General features: G+C 36.5%; 2 protein-coding genes across 3 annotated transcripts in view; one reads left to right on the forward strand and one right to left on the reverse strand.

Annotated features, from left to right (window-relative positions):
- Positions 1 to 400: 400 nt before the first annotated feature.
- LOC124161036 (beta-catenin-like protein 1) lies at positions 401 to 21510 on the reverse strand. The gene is made up of 11 exons (XM_046537183.1): positions 21382 to 21510; positions 21060 to 21284; positions 20874 to 20980; positions 20403 to 20574; positions 15109 to 15268; positions 12701 to 12924; positions 10896 to 11044; positions 7993 to 8174; positions 4410 to 4588; positions 4120 to 4333; positions 401 to 557 (listed from the first exon to the last, which is right to left on the reverse strand). Exons 1-11 carry the CDS (start codon positions 21409 to 21411, stop codon positions 469 to 471), a joined length of 1731 nt encoding a protein of 576 aa, XP_046393139.1. The 5' UTR covers positions 21412 to 21510; the 3' UTR covers positions 401 to 468.
- A 1811-nt stretch (positions 21511 to 23321) lies between these two features.
- Positions 23322 to 24510, forward strand: part of LOC124161037 — a 28989-nt gene continuing 27800 nt past the window's right edge. For both annotated transcript variants that reach the window (XM_046537184.1, XM_046537185.1), the window contains exon 1: positions 23322 to 23444. The gene's annotated coding sequence lies outside the window, so the exon portion shown is untranslated. The remainder of the gene's footprint in view (positions 23445 to 24510) is intronic.

The following is a 24510-nucleotide window of genomic DNA, read 5'->3' on the forward strand; positions in this document are numbered from 1 at the left end:
GTAATTGTGATCATGTGGGCAACCAAGATTATGAAATTGTATAACAGATTCTTTTGCAAATTTCATTGAGAATTACCAGTTTAGGTCTCCACTCAATGCTCTGCCTATTTCCTGAGAAGACCTTGTGTTTAGCTGATGGTGTCCTTATGTTATAATAGAAATGGTATGGAATTTCTTGATAGATCTCCGCCTTTCCCAGAAAATCGATAGAAGGAATCCCCATCGTTACCATCATGGTGAATCTATTAGTACAGAGGGGTGAGACTGACAAAAGTTAGTGAAATAACAATGCACAATGGAAGGAAACTCTTTCTCCTGATTTTAACTTCCTACCTGTTCAAGAGCCAGTACCCACCTCCTGTTAACTGGATAAAGTGAAGAATAAACCAGAACAAAGGAATACCTTTCTAAAAATATTATTTATTAAAAAAGTTCATAAAAATGGAATATAATTACAATAACGCTAGGTCAAAATTTATCAACTAATTGCAAAATGTGCTGTTGCTCCTGTTCCTTCCAATCAGAGTCTCCAGCATCTCCCAAATTGCCCGCATATTCTGAAACAAAATAGAATGAATTATTTAAACTGTAAAAATAGAAGCATCAGCAAACCAAGAGCTTGAATGGTAATACATACATACTGATGTTGAATGAATGAATTTTGATTATGTAGGACTAATACTTATTCTAAATCATGAAAGTAATGGCAAAACAGTGCAATTTTTGGATCTATGAGCAATAGCTTACTCATTATATTGTAAGGAGAAAAAAATATTTTTGAGAGTTTTTGATATATTTGCACAGCAAAAATTAAAATCTCTTCAAGGCAGAGATCAATACAATTATGACATTTTTCTACTTGCATATATGTAACCAATTTTAGCCACATATTCTCTTACACTTAGGGCTCCTAGATTGTGGTAAAAAAAAAACTAAAATAGGGGTACAAAAAAGGGTGAAAAAAGCAGCATAAAACTGCAGTTTGCAATAAAATTGTAAAATAAAATCTTGTCTGCAAAATATGAAAATTATAATCATCCAAATTCACTTCCAACGGTAGAGGAGAAGTCTGCAGAAGCAGATGTGGGTCATAACTTGGTGCTGCACTTTCATCAGGAGTAAGAAGGTTGACCTAAGATTACCCTACAGGAAGATCTGATTAGATCAAACACATTTCACAAACATAAGGACATGGACAAAACAATTTAAAATTTGGTCCTCAAGGTCATTGTTATCGTTGATATGGTAATTTTTCAGTCCCAAAAAACTTCATTCTAGGTCCTTCTATTACTTGAGGCAATAAAGGCCTCCCATGCAAATGGCCAGTGAATATAAACTTAGCGGTGATCATATGGAGATCAGCACCTTGATTCTGTAAATGTCATAAGCCCAACTTCTTTCGCCATTCCTTCTTCCTTTTTATTTCTATACTTTTCCAGTCCTCAGTTAACAAAGTTCCCAAGTAGCTATAGGTTATCACATTCTGTATTTCACCTTCTTTTGTCTTCACCCTCATGCCATCTACATTTCTACCTTTTAACACTTAAGTCTTCTTAACATTTATTTTCATTCCATATGTTTCCATTCCTTCCTCCCACGCTGTTACCAATATCTGCAATGACTCTGTGTCCTCGGCTAAAACCACCATATCATCAGCAAATCTAATGCATCTTATTTTTACTCCACCAATACTTATTCCCTCTCCTCTTTCATCCAATGTCACACTTATCATGTCTTCAACATACATATTGAACAGAGTTGGTGACAAACAACATCCTTGCCTAACCCCTCTACGTAGCTCCACCTATTCAGTCATGTTTTCAATCACTTTCACTGCTGCCTTTTGTCCCAAATACAATTCACTTATTAGTCTTCTTTCCTTCCAGTCTACTTTCTTCATCTTCATAATTTCCATCAGTTTCTTCCAATTTACCCAATAGAAAGCCTTTTCCAAGTCTATAAAACACAGACTTATTCCTTTTCCTCTTTCCATATATCTCTTACCAACCATCCTCAGTAGTCCTATGACATCTCTCGTTCCTCTTCCTTGCCTGAAACCAAACTGCTCCTCACCAGCATTTTCTTCCATTTAACTTTTTAACCTTCGATTTAGCACTCTTAACAGGATTTTAGCAGCATGTGAAATTGAGCTGATCATTCTATACTCAGTACATTTTTTTGTTCCAGCCTTTTTTGGAATTGGTATCATCACAATCTTTAAGAAGTCTTCCGGCCATTTCCCAGTATTATATATTCTGTTGCACAAATCCACTATCTCATTCAATCCTTCTTCTGTTAGACATTTGAAAAATTCTATTGGAAGCTCATCCACTCCAGTAGCCTTCCTATATTTCATTTCCTTTATTGCCTTCCGCGCTTCACACTTCAGTATTGATGACCCTTTATACCCATCCTCTGCCTCCCATTCACTTTCTATATCCAATGCTTCCGGTTTTTCATCTGTTGCATATATCTACTCTACATATTCTTTCCATCTTTCTCTTACTTCCACTTGTTCGCATATCATTTTACCTTCCTTATCTTCAACCTTTCTAATTCTTGCTTTTCATCTCTTTCCCTCCCATGTAATATCCTTTACCTTATTATACATTAAATCATATTGGCCTTTCCTCTCTAATTCTTCCAAACTTCACATTTGCTTGATAACCATTTCTCCTTCGCCTTCTGTGTTTCCCTTTCCAGCTCATTGTTTAATTTCCTGTACATATCACAAGCATACTCTCTGGTCTTATTCTTTTGTGTCCACCTCTCTTTCATTTTAGCTAACATTCCTTCTGCCACCCATGGTTTCTTTGGTCTTCTTCCTTCATAATATCCTACTTCTTCTATTGCTGTTTTCAACATACCGTCCTTTATTCTTTCCCATGTCACAGCGCTGTTTTCATCCTAGACTTTTCCTTCTGTTATTGCTTGAGAAAACTTACTACCTATAGTTTCCTGTATTTCTTTCACCCTTTCCATATTCCACTTCTTAACCCTTTTTGTGTTTATCATGTACGGTTTTTTTCGACGATTCCTAAAAGAAACGTTCATACGAACTTCCTTATTACGAACCTCCGGTTTTTCGGTCCCGTGAACTTCATAATAACGAGAGTCTACTGTATTTTTTATGTAACTAAATGCGTAAGATCATTTTATACCACTACAACTTATTTCAGCATTCGAAACATTGAGTTCAATTCCACATTGTCAAAGGCCTTCTCCAAGTCAACAAATGCTATGAGCATTGGTTGTCTCCATTCTCTTCTTCAAGAGCTGCATAAGGGCCGAAATTTCTTTTTTTTGATCCCTTGCATTTCCTGAATTTGAATGGGTCCTCATCCAAGAATTCTCCTGCTCTTTCTCTATTCTTCTGATGACTCTTGTCAGTTTCTGTGATGCATGTGTCATCAGGCTTATGGTCTTAAAATCTTTACACTTCTTTTTGGGAATATTCTGAGTCACCTGATATATCTCCTGTTGAGTACATTTTGCAGATGATTTGGTAAAGCTGAGTTTAAGTCTTCTCTCCTGTATTTATAATTAGCTCTTCGGAAAAATCATCCATTCCAAGAGCCTTATTCATTTGAAGGTCTTATTGTGGTATCAAATTCCAATCCTAAAATGCTGGCTCCCATGTCACCCTTTCCCACTCCACTTTCCTCTTTGATAATTTTTCCTCTGAGTTTGCTTCACTAAATGTCCATGATTGCTTCTTCAACGAGTAACTTCACTTATATCACAGTTAACCTCTCCTCTACATCTATTCCACTATCCAAAACCTGGTGGACATACTTGCAGGCTCTGAGCTCAGTTGCGAGCCATATGTATAGTCAAGCTTTTTAAAGTTCAGGACCACTTCTACCTTACTATTACCCCAGATAATCCATGCTTTACTGCAGTTATGTAGTATGCAGTAATAAGAGATAATTTGAAAAATATTGATCTACAGAGGTAATAAGACTTCCAATTCAGCCAACTAAATACATACAATATTTTGTGCTCAATAAAATGATTATTGTTACAAGATTTACAACTACAGCAGCTACATTATCGACAATTGACAAGGAACCAAAAAATCTACCAATGTGATATGATAAAAATACAAATGAAACAAACCTCGCATCACATGACGAATTGTTTTCAATGACCCTCCTCTCAAATTCAGTATCTGCGTCACTCTCTGCTTCAAAGACGGAGGTCCTCCACCACCAGAACAAACCTCCAATATAATATAATCCACCAGTTGTAGAGTGAAGAGTCCACCTTCTAATCGCTGAAGGTAGTTGGCTTCATCCCTTTCTTCTTCATCATCATCACTATCATCTTTGTTCTGAAAAAATGATTTCTTATTAGATGGCGAAAAAATTAAATTCACCTACTTTGAATTCTGATTGGAAAATACTTACCCTCCTATTCATTTCTATTTGATTATCCACCTGCTCAACTTTTTCCAGATACTTAAAGTGCAACTCAAGCAGTCTGTCAACTTTTTCATGGTCATTTTCTGTGAATTTGCTGAGCAAACGTTGTCTCTGAGGCCCACGACAGTTTCGAAGCATTGATGATATGATGGAAACCACATGTTCTGTGAAGGAAAAAACAAAATCAAGCAAGCTCAAAAAATTATATGAGAAGTAATCCATACATAATAAATAGGTAGATGATCGATACATATTGGTATTTAGAGGATGATACTAGCTTAGGCATTTTCTGTTATGCTAGGAGAACAAGTTTTGTAAAACTAGGTACATGATTGCTTTTTTAATTAATCACTTTCATAATGGTTATCAGCACAGGTATAATGGATATTCAATTTGCTCCGTAAGACTAAGAGAATTCCTAGAATTCTGGACAATTTTCTTTCTAAAGCACAACATTGATCACCTAAACACAGTGCTCTGCATCTTGGTCTGGGGTGATCAAAACCTTCAAATGTAAATAATGACAGACAGACATTACTGAGTACAGTGGAACCTTGATCTATCGTTTCCTCATTCATCGTTCGCCGTCCCTGATCCCAAATACAGTCCTATGCAGACAATGCAATTTTTTCCCCCATCTATCATTCACCAAAGAATCATTTTCACTCATTAATCATTTGAAGATCACAGTCCCCAGGTAAAATTTTCCCGTATCCATCATTTGACAACAATGAAAGAAAGCATTTACAATGCATCATTTATGGCTAATATAGACAGGCAAGTAGTTTGAATATTCCCCAAGAGATTGACCACCATTGGGAGAAGCTCAGTGCCGTGGGTCAGTAACTACGTTGCACATTTTCCAAAATCCACTACCCCTCACCATCAGCCCTTGGACCTCCTCTGAAGCTTTCCTCTTCTCCGAATTGTTATTATTGTCAAAATTCCCCAGCTTGCGCAGGTTTCATACCACGAAGACTTATTAGCTAGCTTATTAGTTATATTCATTAGCTACTAAAGAAAATATCATGTTACACGAGAATGATAGAAATGAGTTTCACGCTTCCCTCTTTCTTCCTACCTGCTTCAAAGTTCACAGTTTCTGAAGGTCAACTGCTTCACCTGAGTCACCTATTAGCCCAAAAGGTGTCTAACAAAGACTTTCGGCAATCGGTATTATACCTATATTGGATTGAAATATTTGCGATGCAGATGTAATTAAAAAAGAATGAGACCAAACAAGACGCATTTCTGACATTATTTAAGCATTTTAAGCAAGGATATACTTTGCAAAATACCATGGAGACTTGGGAATGGTGGGCGTGCCGCATTTTGGCAAAACTCGATATTCTCGCAGCTGAGCTTCTTGGAAGTTGATGCTGCATTTTTTCCGAAAACAGATATCAGGTTATAATTTACGAATTTTACCATTAATCTCTCTAGCCAAAGTCGCTGACTAAGGGATATTTTGTTTCTTTCTACTAGCCATTCGAATTCATCTGCTTTTCTGGTGCTAAGCCTTGCATGGGAGGAGCCCTCTCATAAGGACAAATTTCATGGCGAAGTCAAATTGTCATACTTCATCCTCTGCAATTGGTTCTGCATATGCCATATGCAATAGTATCAGTTCCAAACTTCACCTCCTACGAGTGGTTCCGCACTTTCCAGTGCTTTCTGACTACATACCAGTGAGTGTTTTCAGTTTGGGTTCAATAAAGTCAGGTTTAATTTTTATTAGTTTTATTTTTACTCATCTTGGGACCATGGCCCATGCGAAGAAGGAGGTGAGACCTTTAAAAGATGGACTAAAAATAATGAAAGAAGGAGAAAAGAATCCGGGAGAGAAGCGCGAGAATATTGCAAAACTCTTCTGGTTGTCCGCTAGCATACGACAGTAAGAGTGGGGGCAGAGAGAGCTACCTTTTGAAAAGAAGAAGTTGGACGAAGCTATCAGGTGGGCATGCCACTGAAATTGCATTTGATGATTAGAAATTTTTACACCACACAGAAATACATTCGTGGCAGTGTAAATGCCGAGACGGCATGCAAACATTTTTTAGCGAGGTGGCGTGTTCCATTAGGATAATAGCAAGAGATATTAGTCGAATCAGCAATATGGCCAAAATTTTTTCACAAAAATTCAAATAATCCTTTAATTTAGCTAAATTCTTGTGTCATCATCATTATCATTAGTCAACAATCCTAAGATTATTGATTGAAGCTTTCACGGCTCATAATGATTAAAAATAAGTCATATACGAACGAATCTTCTTCTCGTATCTTCCCCCTCCAGTCCTAACTCCTCACACCCTCCGCCCACCCCTCCCACCTGAAATATAAAAAAGGCAGCAAAAACCAATCCCAGCATCATTCCCTTGAAAAAGTGACCAGCAGTCGGTCGCAAAATGTCGGGGCAATCTCCAGCACAACACGTGGCATACACCCGTATGTGACTTATTTCTTATAATCCAAAGATTGGTTTGATGCAGCTCTCCATTCTCTCTCCTATCCGCTAGCCTTTTTATAGCTACGTATTTCTTCTCTTTTACATCCTTCATAACCTACCCTATGTAACTCATTCAGGGCCATCCCTTGCCCTTCCTCCCATCCACCTGTGCTTCTACGATAGTCTTCATCAGGCCATCGTGCCTCAAAATGTGGCCAAATAAGTTGTCCCGTCTTCTGCTTAAGGTTTTTAGGAGGCTTCTCTTTTCTCCCACTCTTCTTAGCGCTTCCTCGTTACTTGCACGGTCAATCCATTTCATCTTCATCGTTCTTTGGTAACACTGTAAAAATCCTTTTAAGAATTTCACAATTATTTGCAAAAATCCTGTGTTTCCTGCTATATAGGCAACCTAGCAAAAATTCCCGCAATCTTCGTTTTTTTTTTTTCGTCCATCACCTTGAAAAACGATAGAGCGAGATTCCACTGTGCATCAATTGATGCAACACTAACTATAGTTGACAATTTTCCTAAGAAGTCTAGTTAAATAATATTAATTTGGGCTCTTTCCTCTACTACTTGATTTCCATTCCTTTAACTCCGATTTCCTAATCAGAATGTGCATTCAAAATTAGACTGTGCTTCTTCAACATTATCTAACTTAGCATTTCTCAAAAAAAAGCCCAAACCTTAAATTCACTTGTAAGGTGCATAAATGAAAATCCATGAAAAAATTACATAGTTCTAATCTTCATTTTTGATGAATATACCGATAAAAATGTCACTGCTATTACATACTCAAAATTTCCATTCATAGCCCTCTAATTAATGATGAAAAAGGCAATTTACATTGATATTCACTGTAAAATGTGTGCACATACAGAATTTTTCCAAGTTCTCATAGCATTTGAAATAATGCACTTACTATATTGAATCAATTTCACAGAGTGCATAAGCTATAATTTTAAGTAAAGATAGGATATCACTGAAGGAATGAGACTTCCAGAAAACTTCAATTCCTTGAATAAATAAGGACAAACTTATAGCATGTGTAATGATGACTACTATAATGGTGTCACAGTTCACATGGTAATTTTATGCGATGAGAAAAAGAATTACTTTTACCTTCATGCTCTTCAGTTGTCAGTGTTCTTCTCCGATTTTTCTTTGGTGTTTTCATGAAAAGTGGAAATATGGTTCTGAGTCCTAGAATATCAACAAACTTGTTGCAATTTTCTTTGCCATCTGGACCAGACATAGCATGGTCAAGCACTTTCAAAGACCCATTCCTTGATAATTTCTTCTCCCTGAGGAAAACCATCAAAATAGGCTATGAGATAAGGACTGATTCAACAATTCATCATCTTCCTCTCATACTTACCCTGACATACACATAAAACCCACATTTCGCGGGCATATGAGCATGAAAAATAATAAACTAGGGCATGACACAATTAGTGCTGTTGGAAAGGAAGAATGGGAATCAGTAATATATATGTGAGGAACAAAATTAATTCCATAAAAGCTCTGATGATGATTGGTTACAGAGACACATCATACACAGTAAAATAATTAAAACCAAATTGAAACTTGAATAAAAAAGGAAATTCACAATCATATACGATGAACTTCGTAGTAAAAATGACAACTTTTTACATTTAAAGATTTACAATTGTAGAATAACATCTCAAGTTCCGAATATTTATTTTAGGAAATAGTTGATGAGCATATAACATTGTACTGTAGTAGATTTTACTATTTATTTCCTAAAATATTGCAGTAGTAGGATGTTACAAGTAACTACAGTAACACTATTTAATATTTATAGTAATACTATGGTATTTATAGGCCTATGGTATTTATAGGCCCAGGCTAACAGGCCTGTTAATTCAATACATTTACACGTACGAGTTAGTCTGTTTACAGGAATGATTTTTGTGGACCAGAACGGAACATGTACGAATGCATGAACCAAATTAGAACTGGTTCTATTTTCTATGCATGCATTTGCACACATTGGGTGGTTACATGGTGCATTTTCGTGTTCTCATACATTTAGACATTAACTTGTACGATTGTAATCAGGCCTAAACGGGAGGTTTTACTATAGTTTATGATCAAGGTAATAGAAAAAATTAAACAACTTCTCAATTGAGGGTCATAATATTAAATCAAACATTAACATAAAATACTACCTATATGTTAAGAAGAGAAAACTAGTTTTACTAGTTAGTACTAGGGTTAACAGTATCAAATGCCTTTGTTAAATCATAAAAAATCCCAATAATTGCTTTCTGGTTGGCAAGACCTAAGATAATGTCATTAACAAGCTGAAAAACAGCAGACATAGTTGACTTGCCTTTAATAAAGCCATGTTGGGAGAGATTCAATAAATTAAATTTACACAGATAGACAATGATACGGTTGTAAAAGAGTTTTTCAAAGATTTTCGAGAAAACAGAAAGTAGTGCTATGGGTCTATAGTTATTTGAGTCACTCAAAGGGATCTTTGAGTGACTCAAATAACTATAGAATATAGACCCATAGCACTACTTTCTGTTTTCTCGAAAATCTTTGAAAAACTCTTTTACAACCGTATCATTGTCTATCTGTGTAAATTTAATTTATTGAATCTCTCCCAACATGGCTTTATTAAAGGCAAGTCAACTATGTCTGCTGTTTTTCAGCTTGTTAATGACATTATCTTAGGTCTTGCCAACCAGAAAGCAATTATTGGGATTTTTTATGATTTAACAAAGGCATTTGATACTGTTAACCATTGCATATTGTACAGTAAACTTGTCCAAATCGGAATTAATGGCAATGCTTTAGCCTGGATAAAATCCTATTTAACTAATCGTAAGCAGGTAGTGCAATTAAACACTAATTGTAATGGTGATGTTAATCAGAACTACTCAGATGTCCTTATTTCAAATTGTGGAGTGCCCCAAGGATCTATTCTAGGGCCACTATTATTCATCATTTTTATTAACGACTTACCATCTCATTTGCATCAGAGTAAAGTCATTTTATATGCTGATGATGCTACTACTCTGAGTTTTGGTAATAAGACAGGGGAGGTGATTGATATGGCACGCTCATCAGTAGCACAGATGATTGACTGGTGTTAAAGTAATAACTTAAAATTGAATGGAAATAAAACATGTTTTTTAAATTTCCATCACAAAATTAGTCCTCCAGAAACGAGTCCTCTACTTAAGACTAATTCATCAACAGCCATTCAGCAGTCTAGCTCTACAAATTTTTTAGGGTTGAAATTAACTGAAAACCTTGATTGGCAATATCATATTGAGGATTTAGTTAGCAAAATGGCAACGGGAATATATATGATTCGCAAATTGGCTCCAACTACTTCATTAGAAATACTGAAATTGATATATTATGCCAAAATTCATTCTCACTTGGCTTATTGTGTAGTTTTATGGGGAAACACAAGTGCTGCTGCTAGAGCATTCTCTATGCAAAAAAGAGCCTTGAAAGTTATGGCAAATGTGTCCGTCAGGTCTCCTGGAAAGCCATTATTTCTAAAATATAAAATAATAACACTACCAAGTATGTACATTTTTTACTGTGCATTATTTGTAAAAAAGAACCCTACCTTATTTTTACCAAACTCCTCGGTTCATGCCTATCTGACCCGTGGGAGTGAAAATATACATATTTTACAACAATTATGTGCCAAAAGAGGTCCACATCACTCTGCCTCGCTTATTTTTAACAAATTGCCTACGAGTATAAAACATATTTCAAATATTAATGTTTTTAAGACAGAATTAAAAAATTTTTTACAGCCTAAGGGTTATTATAATGTAAATGAATTCTTGTCTGATAGTTCATGACAACATGTATGTTTTGATGTTCTATGTCACATGTTCTATGTCTGTTCTATGTCTCCCTGACAATGTTCTATGTCACCTGTTTGACCCATGGAACAATAAAGATATTATTATTATTATTATTAAAATAAGACTGATGATGCATTGCAATTTAATAAATCAAAACTTTACCTCAGCATCAAATTCATAAGCTGCAATCCTTCTCCTCGGAGGAATCGTTCTCTGTTTGGTGCATACATAAGACTAGAACACAGGCAGTTAAATAAATTCTCCATCATTTCATTCTCCTCATTTGATGTTGGATCATGACGTTTGTAGAACTTTTTAAAAAGAAGAGAATAAAAATTAATAAGGATATCCAGGAAAATCACTTACTCCGAAAAAATGCATTACCCCAAAAGAAGAATTTTTATTTGAAACTAAAATTGAGATAAAAGCCATTTCATTAGCTTAGGATTTCTACATCCACACTGACTTCCCATCCATAAATCTAATACAGAACACTCCCGATTTTCTGGGCTAATGATGGGGAGAGACAGCACAAATAATCGGGAAGCATGGATAACATAAACTTTCACTTTAATGTTTTGTAATGTTAATAATTTACGTAAAACAAACAATACATTATAATTTGTGCACTTATTCTGTTATTTTAGAGTGCTTCCTGAACTCATTGAGATCATTCTTTGCCAGATCACGATCTTTTTAGCAGTGATAACATGATTGTACTTGTATTCCTACTGCTACAAGTAAGACCTGGTTTTGAAAACCACGCGTGATTACAGATACAGAAAATTGGTTTGTACGAATGCTTCAAAACCACTCCAAAATGTCGGAAAATACAATGTCAGGCACCACACCATGTAGTCGCATCTCACACAAGTTGCCCGGGTTGCTGCGGGACGTGTATCTGTGATCACAGAGTGCGGTCGCGCACTGCAAGGCTTGGAAAACAGGAACATGGAGCTCCCGTGAATGCAGATATGTAGCGTGCGACAGCTTCCTTTTACGAAGGGGATTTGAATGGAAATAAAAAGGCCAGTATATCCTAGCTTTAAAATGCCGTAATTCCGGTATTTTGCGTCTAATTTTATTATTTTATAAAGATCGCGGAAAACATGGACCGAGAGTGGAATTCATGCACCGATAATCCGCTACACGGATATACCGTAGCCGGATAATCGAGAGTCTGCTGTAGTGGTAATACATCAAATTTATAAAGGCGAAGGAACCCAAATTTATCTCGTAATTTTAATTTACCTTGTAAATGAGAGGGTTGGTAAAGATGGCAAGGTTACCTCTGAGTGTTGCAAGTTGCATGCATTATTCAACACACAGGCATGTGATACAAAGGCTGCAACAAACAGCAGTTGGAAGAAGGTAGTGATGTGGGGTGGGGGACGGGTTTTATGGACTGAGAATTACCCAAAGTATAGTCTTAAAGTGAAAGATATAGTCTTAAGCATACCACCTAAAACCAAGCCCACCAAAATATATCTACTACTAAGGTGACCCCTTGAAACATTTTTATACCCATGGCTTAGTGTGATAACTTCCAAATTTTCATTCAACTCAATTTTTATGATCAGGATTTAAGAAAGAATGTGAAAAAATCAAACACACATGATCAAAATGCTCTTACATAATAACATTAGAGCATTTTATTAGTCGAGGTAGCTAGACACTACTAGACAAGGTGCACTTTTTGCCAATCACCCCAGTCAGCCTCCCCTTCCAACTTGTAGTTACCTCTTCAATTTACAATAAGACCCACCCCCTATCCTCTTATCTAAAAGTCCCATTCTCAAAAACTTTTTAAAAGGTTAGCAATGAGGATAACTAGGATTGAATTTTTAACTATCAATCTTAGCATTTTTGTATGCTTGAGAAGATGGTGTAGTCTAAAGCCCTATGATCGCTGATGGGGTTATAATTACTAATTAGGGTACATTAAAAATATTGCTTCTATCACTCACAGCTAACTGCTGCAGGAGAACATCAATTCCATCAAGGTCTCCAAGTAATTGCCTATTTTCTGGATGAGACTGAAGAAGAATGGCCAAAACCTCACTAGCATATAATTTATTAGCATCAAAAGGTCCTTTCACACGCAGTCGTTTAAGAACCCATGCCAGTAATCCTTGCTTTGCTGCCTCTGGACAAACCTCAGGTCGACATTCGGAAAGATTTTCAAAAATAGCTGAAAAAATAAAAATGACATACAAATGAGCAATGAAAATATAAGTCACATACAAACATATAAATTCATGCATAAAAATTTAGATACAAAAATAAATAATCATACAAAAAGATAAAATAGGGCACAAAATATGATAAGAATGATAAAAAATAAAATGTAGACTGCAAAGAGACATAATATGTACATGATGTCAATACTTATTACAGTGAAATGTCTTCATGAATGCCAATTTAACAAAATACAGTGAAACCTCGATATAACGACACCCCACGGTGCACTAATAAACACTCGCTATAGCGAATTGTCGCTTTACCGGAGGTGGAGCAAATAATAGCCAATATACCTGTTGCGAACAGATATACAGGAACAGGAGTGGTGCGGCGACAGATAAACATCTATCCGATAAACGTAAGCATAAATCCAGACGAAAGGCGATGTTTTTTTGCATCACTAAATTTCCTTACTCAAATAACGACTAACTATTCAAACAATTTATAAGCGCCGCACTGAATAAAAATCATGCAAAGCATTGTTTCGTCATCATTATATTTATCGAACGACAGTTTACCACATAAATTTGATACTGAGCACTCCATTAACTTCATTTCTAACAGATCGCTAGCAATTACAGAGGTTAAGGAGTCTTGATGAAAGTCTTCCGGCGGTGAAACCCTCGCTATGGCGAGAGCCAACACCGAAAGGGTCTCGTAAAAACGAATTTTTTAACACGCTTATTATAGGATCAATTGACGGTGCATCGGCTATCTCTCGTTATAGCGGGGGTGTCGCTATAGCCCGTACTCGCTTTAACGAGGTTCCACTGTATTCAGAATAACAAAATTATTTTCCGTCCCCTAGCCCTTTCCTATATTGTTTAATGCAAAAGAGTAGGAGTTTAATGAGAAGATTTTTTTGGCTGAAATTGAGTTTAATGAAGTCAAAAATTACAGTCATGAATGGAAAAATTCCAAATTTTGGTAATCCATTTCATAATCTGTACAGGCTTAATTCCCGTGCACTGAAAGCATTATCCTTCCCATGGTACCAGCCCAAGCAGCGAACAATAAATGCGGTGGTATTAGGTTGCTCTGCGAGCAGCGAGCAGCCAATCAGCGGTAAGGATTCTTAGTAGCCAAAAAAATTAGAGCCTCTCTTCGATTGGCCTGTTTATGCAAGACTATGGCTGCAACAGTTAATGCAGCGGTAATTGGTTGTTTTCGATCGCATTTTGCCAGAATATGTATTTCGGACGTTTAATTACGTGTTTTTTGATGTACTTTCATTCATATGGGTTTCATGCGATTTTTTTACACATTTCAATTTAACAAAATTTCAGTTTAACCCTTTTGCGCTGAATGCTGCACCTGTGCGGCAAAGATTTTCCTACCCTAACCAACGAATGCCGCACCTGTGGGGCACAGGTCGAAAAAAAGTGACTGTGGTGGACACAATAGACCCACGGATGCCGTCGCCCCTCGAGATCCGGCTTTGCGTGAGCCAAGTTCCTTCTTCGGCAGCTCAGTTCGTCCCTTTCCTATCCTCTCCGCTGGGTCAACTACTATTATTTGCAGTGTTTTTTCCAAAAAAAAATATTTGTTGCTTACTTTTGAAATCCAACGCTATCCAATCTTTTTTTGCTGACCACATGGAAATTTCAAACGAAATTCTAACGTTAATATCAATGGAGTTGTAGAACAACTAGTAAGTATGTATACTAAATCCGTCAATATGAACGTTAGAACTTTGTATAAAATTTCTGCACGCTCAGAAAAAAAAAAACAAAATTCATTTTGAATGTAAAAAAATCGATACGAACAACAAATATTTGTACATATTAAAGATTAATATTTCAGTCAGTTAACCTCAGACTCGTGCTGTGAAGGGGCTTTTAATCCTTCGAGGGTTTGGGACAGAGGCCGAGGAAAGGGATCGGCACCCCGCTGCATTGGGTCCAAAAATGGTTAGGGAGGTAACCACTCCCTTCTGTCAACGCGAGGAAGCTTTGTACGAGGGAATAAAGAAAAATTTCAAGAGCCTCATAACGAGGAAGAATCTCCCTCAACGAAGGTCCGGAGCGAAAGTGTTAACAAACGTATCTTGCTGGTCCGTAGGATTTTGTTATAAAGACATTTCACTGTAACACATATGCATATAACACTTTATAAATCTTAAATACAATCTTACACAAAGTGTTATGGACTCCCTCTGCTTCCTCTTTCACAGACTCATCCAGCCTTTCCATATTCTGCACCAACAGAGCACAAGCCTGATGCTGAAGCAAAGCATCCATTAGGGCATCAGCGCCTTCCTTGCTCTCATGGAGAATGTCCACATCAGTAAGTTCCTAATTCCATTGAAGAATATTCATAAGAATAAAAGATAAAATTAGATGTCAATTCCAATGATAAGTAATCAATTTTGAAAGACAACCAATAGCTGCACATTTACAGTGAAGTAAAGTAGAAGCCTGTTAAGAAGTATTTTTAAGCTTCCCATTGAATAGGGTGATTTCCTATTATATTTTTACTGCCTGAATCGAAAGATTATTACTCCTGGAGAACATATTTCACGCTTTTAGGTTTTAATATGACAATATCTATTTTTCGTGATTAAATGACTTTTCAAGCATGCAAAAACGTGACGGCTAAGTATGAATGCTGGAAAAAGCCAGTGTGACATCATTCTGGTTCCTGCTGTCGCAGTGTGAGGTGACCTTGGGGTGAAGATATGTGCGCCGCTGCGATGCAGGCTGCTAGCAGGTAGCGCTTGGCTTAAAAAAGGATTATTAATACCTTATCAAACGCAGGAAAATTTCCGACCATAGGCAGTTTTAATAGGTGATTATTAAGAGATGTTTCCCTGAGCTCTGTGCCTCATGCATGCGTTGGTAATCTCAGAGGATGTAAAACTCCTATCTACTCATATAGAAACTATGTCCCTGTGACGTCACGTGGAGTGGCATCGCATGGGCGCCTATCTGGCCTTATTCAAATGCAGTTAAAATTGACCATTGCCGTTCGTCTAATCTGGGATTTCTAAAACCAAATAATTTGTATATTATGAATACACTAATGGTGGGTAACGAATCGCAATCAATGCCTTTCGTTTTATTTGATGAAGGAAACTACCCTATTGTGTAATCCCTCAAGTACCTGCATAGATTACACACTAAATGCTTTCTCCAAGATTTCAAACCATTTTCCTGGCTATCGAAGTTTCTTTATCTTTACCTTAATATGATGAAATATTAAAATAGAATGTTTAAATTTTTTGGTTTTCTTTACTTTTAGCAAAATTGAAAGTAAGAAATCAAAAAATCATATGAAAAAAAAGTATGGGAATGGGTTTAGCATTTCTACTTGTACATGGTAAGAGAGATGAGAGGGGTTAAAAATGGCTAACAACATGCTATTTCTAAACTTTACTGCTCCCATATCTTACTATCATAGTCATGAAACTCCCACACATGGGAAATCACAACCTTTTTAGTACTACTATATTTTCAATCAAGATAGAGAAAAAAGCATTTCAAGATCTTTGCAAATTGTGAGTCAAACTGAAGTATCCATATTAAAGTGAATTCTTTGGTTAGTAAGAAAGAGATTTTTTTAAGAAAAGAAAGAGAAAATTACCCCATGATCCATTTCTAACCTTCGACAATAAAATGCCTTTCAAATACACTTGACTGGCTATCAAATGTTTTGTAACTGAATACGAATCAAAAGAAACTGCCAGACTTGTAAAGATCTGAAATCTATCCCTAGTAGTGTTCCAACATTCTCCCAACATTTTACTGTTTCATAGTGCACCTTCAAGGGTCTTTAATATGGCTCTTTTATGAAAGCCATATGAAACAAGAAATAACATTTTACAGCTATTTGTAGAGTTCGTATTCACACACAAGGCATACCATTACTTTCACCTTTTGGCATTATAACTCTGCCCCTAAAACCCATTGTTAATTAGTTAATTTAGCTCTCACAGTCATTAAACTCACTTTAGATATTACATGCATGTACCATAATATTCCGACAGTATTTGTCTGAAAGGTCTATATGATTCATATTTGTTCATTATATACATTAATGGGGAACTTGCATGAATTTTTTTTATTTCATAGGCGGACAGAAAATTATTTTCTGAATACAACAAAGAAAACCGCATGTAAATCTGAGTTTTCCTTCGCGAGATATTTAATGATAAATATAACGAATTTTAAAGCGCGGGAAAAACTCCCTCACCCCCCAAGCCACTGACGACGATGCCTCGATGACGTCAAAGGTGCCTAAACATCACGCGAAGCTATTGTTGTGATTGTTTGTAATAGTTGCCAGCAGTTGTGAGAGCTTCGTTTGTTAGACGTGTTGATTATTTTATATTTAAAGATAAATATCCGACGATAGAGGCTTGGAAGCCCTCGTATTTTGCATTATTTATAATATTAATATCTGAGAAGGGCATAAAATATAAAACTGGAGCAGTTAAACCAAAAATTTGATAATACCTTAATAACATCGTTGTAGGAGTCTAAGCCACCGCCACTGGAAGGGGGATATGTTAATTGTAAGTTGATATTATCGACGGCATATCATTCATTTAAGTATGTAATTAGAACGATTTTGATGTTTACTAATGTCCGCTTAGCTTTTATATACAATAACTTCATCCGTTTATTCGTAGGTACCGGAGAATTAGTCGTTTAGGACTGTCTGTGCTTGTATTATGGGGTGAATTCAAGTCAATGCAACTTTTTCTCGCTGATTGGAGACATCTAGGAACATTTTTGTGCCAAAATAGTGTTATTTTCAACGTGACATCTCCCGTTAAGCTACTGCTAATAATCACAATGCCAGTGGTTGTAATGCACAAAGTTTGACAATGTTTAAAAATATCGGCCAAGAGTTATCAGTGTTCCATCGTGATTGAATTGTAAAAAGTGCTATTACGCTATCGATAAATGTCTAACAGTAGTGTAAAAATTGTCAGTGGCGTGCTAATCTCCGTTGTTCACCGTAGATATGACATTTCACGATCACGCTATTGAAATAAAAACTGTGTGTGAAGTTTGTTATTCCATTATTTCAACGAATAGTAGTGAGAAATGTCACCTGTGTCGGCTAACTTAAGGGTTTAAATCAGTGAATAAATAGTTGGTTTCATCATAACGAGTTCTGTTATTGTAAGTTGTACGTGATGAATATAAGAATGTGATAGTGACATCCAGTTTTTGATAAGAGTATTTGCCTATTTCCCACTATATTTTTATGGTATATGCTAGTATATTGCTTATGGATTTACCTATTATATTGAAATAGGTTGTAGCTTGTGTGTGTGTTGGCAGCGGAACCGATTCGCGATCTCACATGTGGATTGTGTGCAGTCTGTTTTGCTGTGAATACGTACCGTAAGACGGATAGGACTACCTTCTCCGTTAATCCGGCGTTGCCAAATTCAACAGCTTTAATTCACAGCTTACTCTAATGTCAACAGCACAGCTTACGATCGTTATCCTCTAGTACTACAAGTTTCTTTTACAACTCGATTTGCCGCCAACGTATAGCAATAATTTGTCTTAACAAATTCCATGAGGGTCGTGGCATCAATTTTTGGTGTCCTAAAAAAAAGGCTGGTGTCCTAACACCCCATGCCACACGCCTTTTAGGCGGCTTGCGGGGTATTATGTAGACGTAGATGAATTTCAGGTGTACTATTCGAACGAGTGGCAACGTTATCATCCATTTTTCTGATAACCAAAACACACGAAGTGAAACGCTTGTACTTCATCATCCCGATGCCGCATTATTAATATCCCAAGTAATAATCTAGGCACAATAGCAATAGGAAAACTTGCCCAAGAATAACAGAACAAAATAAAGTGACGATGAGCGGCTAAATACTCCCTCAAAACAAATTTTACACCATGCGCTCAGCGTATTTCCCTACTCCCTACGGTTGTTTAGGCACCTATGACGTCACGCCTGGCCTCGGCAACGCTCGGGTGTCTTCGCGCAGTGGTCGGCTCAGAGAAATTTTTCTCGATTTTTAATGTAATTTTTTTATTTCTTTTGATGTTGAATGGAGAAACTGAAGGTATTTTTGCGAGCTAATGTATCCATTTGACTTATTCAAAATAGTTTTTAGAGCAATCTACGACCCATGCAAGTTCCTCATTATCTCTGCTCCCGCATTAGCAGTAAAATACGTTTATTTGCTGATGACGCTGTCATCTATCACGAAATTAGTGACCACTCTGACTATGAAATTCTATCATCAGACTTAAACAACGTTCATTTGTGGAGCCAAGAGTGGGAACTTGAACTTAATCTGACCAAATGCACGCCGGTACATTTCTTGCGGAATTCGTCTAACTATAACCATGTTGATTCTGTGGATGGTATTAACATAAAGGCAACAGACGAAGTCAAGTACCTGGGAGTTACTATAGCCTCGAACCTCTCGTGGGAAACACAAATAAGGAATATCTGCGGCATGGCCCAGAAGAAATTAGGATTCGTCAATCGTATTGTGGGAAGATTTTCGGAAGAGAAAGTGAAAGAAAGGTGCAATTTCGCACTCGTCCATCCGCACCTTGAATATGCAGGGAGCGTATGGGATCTGGTATAGAAAGACTTAATCCGCCAACTGAATAAAATACAAAGTAAGGTTGCGCATTTCGTACAAGTGCATGCATGCGTTTGGTCAAAACTGCTACAGGCATACAGACAGCATTATGCAGATGTTAAGCGTATTCGGCTGGGAGCCGCTGGAGACTTGGAGGCTGTGCAGTGGGCTTAGATTGCTTGAACAATTGAGAATGGATATCTTTAAGAGCGACATGGAGAGCATAATATTAGAGCCACACTATATTTCCAGGTCCGATAGAAGCGATAAATTAAGAGAGATGCTTTGCCGAACAGATAGATATGGGAATTCATTTTTCCCCTGAACCATAAAGGACTTTAATAAATGCTATTCCCAACTTCGTAGAGCACTTCATTTTTTATGCGTAGATGGCTGGTGTCCTAACACCCCCTGCCACATGCCTTTTAGGCGGCTTGCGGGGTGTTATGTAGATGTAGATTCCTAGTCAATTTTGACACACAGCTGTGCTTAAAAAAATTGAAATGGAAAAAGTAACAAGTGCAAATCGGAACGCTAAATTGCAATCTCAGCGAAAAATAAAAACAGCTCCCCAAGAAAAAAAAATGCAATAGCATTTGAAGTATATAGATGTTTTTAATTGATTTCATGTTTTGAATGTCAAAATTGTATCTTCTGCATCATCTATTTAGTCAATAATTTCCATTTTTCATGGAGCTCACGGATGTATGAACACAATAGATGTGAATTATGTTAACAAAGTATGATTATTGCATTTACCCTCAAGTTGTATAATGTATGTGTCATCATATGAGAAAGAGCATAATTAACACGAGGAATTGATTAATAACAAAACACTCAACATAATATAATCTCACCTGAAGTAAGTCGACAACACTAACAGCAATATCAGTATTTTCATGTGCGAGGAGTTCAAGAAGTGAAGGGATCGCTTGTAGCTCTACCAGCAAAGGATAAAGATCAGGAACTGTTGTTATAGCGTGGAGTTCTTGAATAATCTCATGAAGTTCCAACTCGGATTCCATGAACCTTTGTTCAAGAGAAATAATAAATTACCATTGGCAATCTCATCACTGAGTAAACGTATACCTATTCATAATTTTTTTTAAAAACCATCTGTAAAATATATCGCATGCATAGCCATAATGTTATTCTCTGTACATATAGAACAAGGAGGCGTTTTCAACCATTATGGTAATTTCAGGGAAAGAATATTCAATCCAATAGTACCCCCAAGAAAAAAACATGCTTAAAAAATTAAAGCCATGGGTGAATAGGAAACATTCTAAATAACCACATGCAAATAATTTTGACTAAAAAATCCTAACTTTTCAGGCAAATCCGGAAACTTGATCCTCATTTCCTGATTTTTGAGAGCGCGTTTCTCAAAGAGAAGGACCATTCTTTTGAGAGTGGATTCATCTAAAACGTCCACCTGAAGCAAAAAACTGAAATTAATAATTTGAATTGAATGATTAAGCAATTAGCATAGAAAAAGAGATTGTTTAAGTTACATCAGTCTCCTCGTTTTCTACCAACTCCAGAATCTTGTCCTTCTCTTCCTCGGTCACCTGCGATGATGCTTCGTCTGGCAAGTCTCTTGGCGGCCTTTTCTTTTTCTCAAATTCACTAGAAGCTGAAATTCCAAGTTTACGATATTTCCTTTGCTTTTCGTATTCACCTCTTGGGTCTTCATCGTCGTCTCCCTCGTCTTGAGGTCGTTTAGGAGCGTTAGGTGGCTAAGCAAGGACAATACAAGCAAATATTTTAGAAAATGTTTTTATGCTCAAGTGTGGCCACAATATTGCTTTCGACAAGCATATAATTCATCATTACCTTGTATGACAGCAATTCTCCGATATCCATCTCTCAAACTACAAACACTTGCGTGAAAATAACCCAGTGTTTAATTTTCAAAACATCCACAGGTAGCCACATTAAAAATAATTAATGATGTCATGAAATTTCAGCCTTTCGTTAATTTTCTTGTAATAGGGTTGTTCACCATATTTTTTTTATTTAAGAAATCGAAAGATCGTGCTTCAGAAGGAGCAATGGCAATAATATTATGCTATTTTCTTAATTGTACATGTTTAGAGAAGGCTTTAAACAGTGACAAATTTTACGTTACGCCAAAAAGCCCTACTTCCATCTTGAATTGATGTGTGACGTCACAAGCCTGTAGATGCCCTACTGCAGTGTTGTTTAAGTGGCTCAGCAGGGTTATTCCACTTTTTTTCAAGATCTCCAGCGTCTGCCGCCAGATCAGTGTTTAAAGAAAATCCAAATTTATCCTTTAATAAGAGTAATAATAAGCAAAATTACCCTTACTTGTACATATTTATTGCTCATCATATCATAAATAGCACTACAACGTACACATTTCACGAGTTGTCTTTTTGATACGAATTATTCGAATATATTCCGAATCAACTGATTCAATGAAAAACTTGACTCACAATAAATATAAAACACTAATAAAACATGATAATCGGTTTTCCAATCACTATGCACACGCTAAAAGAATTTGCACTCCTTCGTTCCCAAGTTCGAAAGATTCTCCACACCTCACTTCTCACTCATCACTAACGACTTAGAATCAGTTTACGTTATTTCACATTAACATTTCGAGGACAATGAAATGAATAGGCTGAAACAAATAGCTAAACCGGTTATTGTAACATCAAAAAACTTCGAATTTCACTATTACTCTTACCGTAACCAAAATATGACCAAAACAAAAACAAACAACAGCGCAACGAAATTCGTGAAATGTAAACACTCGTGAATGCTCAAAATGAATAGGTAATAAAATCAAACGGAACTTAGAAGCGAACAAACGATTGAAAATTAATATGCGTTCGATGTATCCCTAAAGCACAACTAGCTCAAATATGAAAAATATCCCCTAGGCAATAGTTAGATACCTTAGATCGAAATGTATAGGGTTGATTGAACTAGCATGGAAGAAATAAATAATTTCGTCGAAGCAGTTACATTCACAACTCACTTCACTCTTTACTTCATCGTCTATATGCAATCATTCACTTAGGGGTACATTAAGGGCACAAATTGTGTTCACTTGCACTAGAAGCACAATGAAAGTTCACTGCACGTAGTTTCCTAGCAAATGCAGCAATACAAAACTTTCAATTCCTGTCAACGCTACATACATTGCCTGCCTAACTTGAAGAATGGATTTCATGTCGCCTTGATCCATCCGGAAGCTTCATGCACAACATAGGCCATTTCAAAATAAGGAATAACCTTGGCAAATGTCCAGTCGGCATGCAGAGTACTCAGCTTGGCATCGAGCGATCGAGGGTACAGGCCAGCCGTACAGGCTTGTGTCGTCATCACCTCTATTTCAAGATGGCCGACCGTTTTTGGCGGCGTTTAAAATTGTTCGAATTTTGATTGCTAATAATTCCATCATTACTTTTTCAACGCATCTGTCATTCATCCCAATCAAAATGAAATTACATCAGAAGTGATATACATTCGTTTTTTTAGACCGTTTTGATAGGCTTGAACAACCCTATTGGATTCAGAAGTTTCAAGAAAAGTGTAACACTGTATTAGTACATAGTTAAAAAATAATAATTTCAGCACTTGAATGACAAAAAGTGGTATCTTCTAACATTTATTTACGTAGTTGGTAAGACTGCCATTGAAGGAAAAAAAGAATACCGGAATCCGGATAAATTTCTGTTTTGGAGCTGCGGTTATGCCGGGTGTGCCGATATTTGGAACTAAAATCCCAAAATCCACAATCGAATAACGAATTCATTTCTTCAGTGCGAGTGATGAGTGGTGTTCACAGTTGTAAATGGTTTGCAAACGTCATGAAATAGTGGTTATTGTTCGATGAATATTTCTCCTGATGCTGCCAAAATAAAGTGAGTAAATAAATGCACTTCTTTTCCCTGGTTTTTAAGTTACACTATCTCACTGCATGTCAAAAACGACCACAGTTCTTGACAATATTGCCAACATTTTAAACCCCTCTTTTGTTGTGATAATGGGGTTTGTTTTTGCGATCAGGGACCGGCATTACTTCGTTATTTGGATGTAGAGTAGGCAATTGTTTACCATTCCGTTTGAAGAACCTCTACGGCTTTTAGTTCTTATCCAATTACCGTTTCCATGAATTGATAATGTTGTTGTGGATTAGTTTTAATAGAAGTATGTGAACCCTTATCAAATCTCTGTTCTTTTGAAGTTAGGTGCGGAACATGGACCACATTAGTTAGTATTTATTTACATTTTAATTTTTGTAGTAACTGGTAGCACTTCATAGTGTTTGCATGTTAATAGAATTCTTTTTTAACTGTACGAGATTGATTTAAGTATATTGCCTTTGAAATATCTTCAGTGAAAATGTTTTGCTCTTTATATTTCTCGTGTTCACTTCTTTCATCAACGCAGCCAGGATGAATTCTGCTTACCCTAACACTACTGGGAATATCTTAAATGCCTTACATTAATTTTTATATGGATTTTATAAATCATATTGGAAGTGGAGAAGGGATTTTTAAATTCGTGAGAGAAGCCAAGCGATGGATGGGGAAAAAAAACTAGAAGTTCATAACCAAAATTTAGTCTAAATCAGAATGCATGTCAGTGATTCTACTTTAAAATCTTAGTATAAGTATTAATAAATACACCACCAAATGGTGGTGTTAATGGATAATGTTATCAAATCTAAGGAGGGGCAAAGAAAAATACTGTTAACCTGGTACAGGCCATTTAGCAAAATGATGGGTATTTACTTAGACTGTATTCCTGGGGTGAAAGGTAAAATTAGTTAGCGCATAATGTGGGTAATTCCAAGTAGCTGCTTCAATAATGATGGTGGTTGGAATAATTGGGAATAATCAAAACTCTGTCTCTCCCGTAAACTGGCTGCTTTTTGTTTTATACTCCATTGCTTCCTCTCAATACCATATTCTTAGACAGATATTT

The sequence above is a fragment of the Ischnura elegans genome, chromosome 6 (genome assembly GCF_921293095.1).
Source record: "Ischnura elegans chromosome 6, ioIscEleg1.1, whole genome shotgun sequence".
Classification (NCBI taxonomy): domain Eukaryota; kingdom Metazoa; phylum Arthropoda; class Insecta; order Odonata; family Coenagrionidae; genus Ischnura; species Ischnura elegans.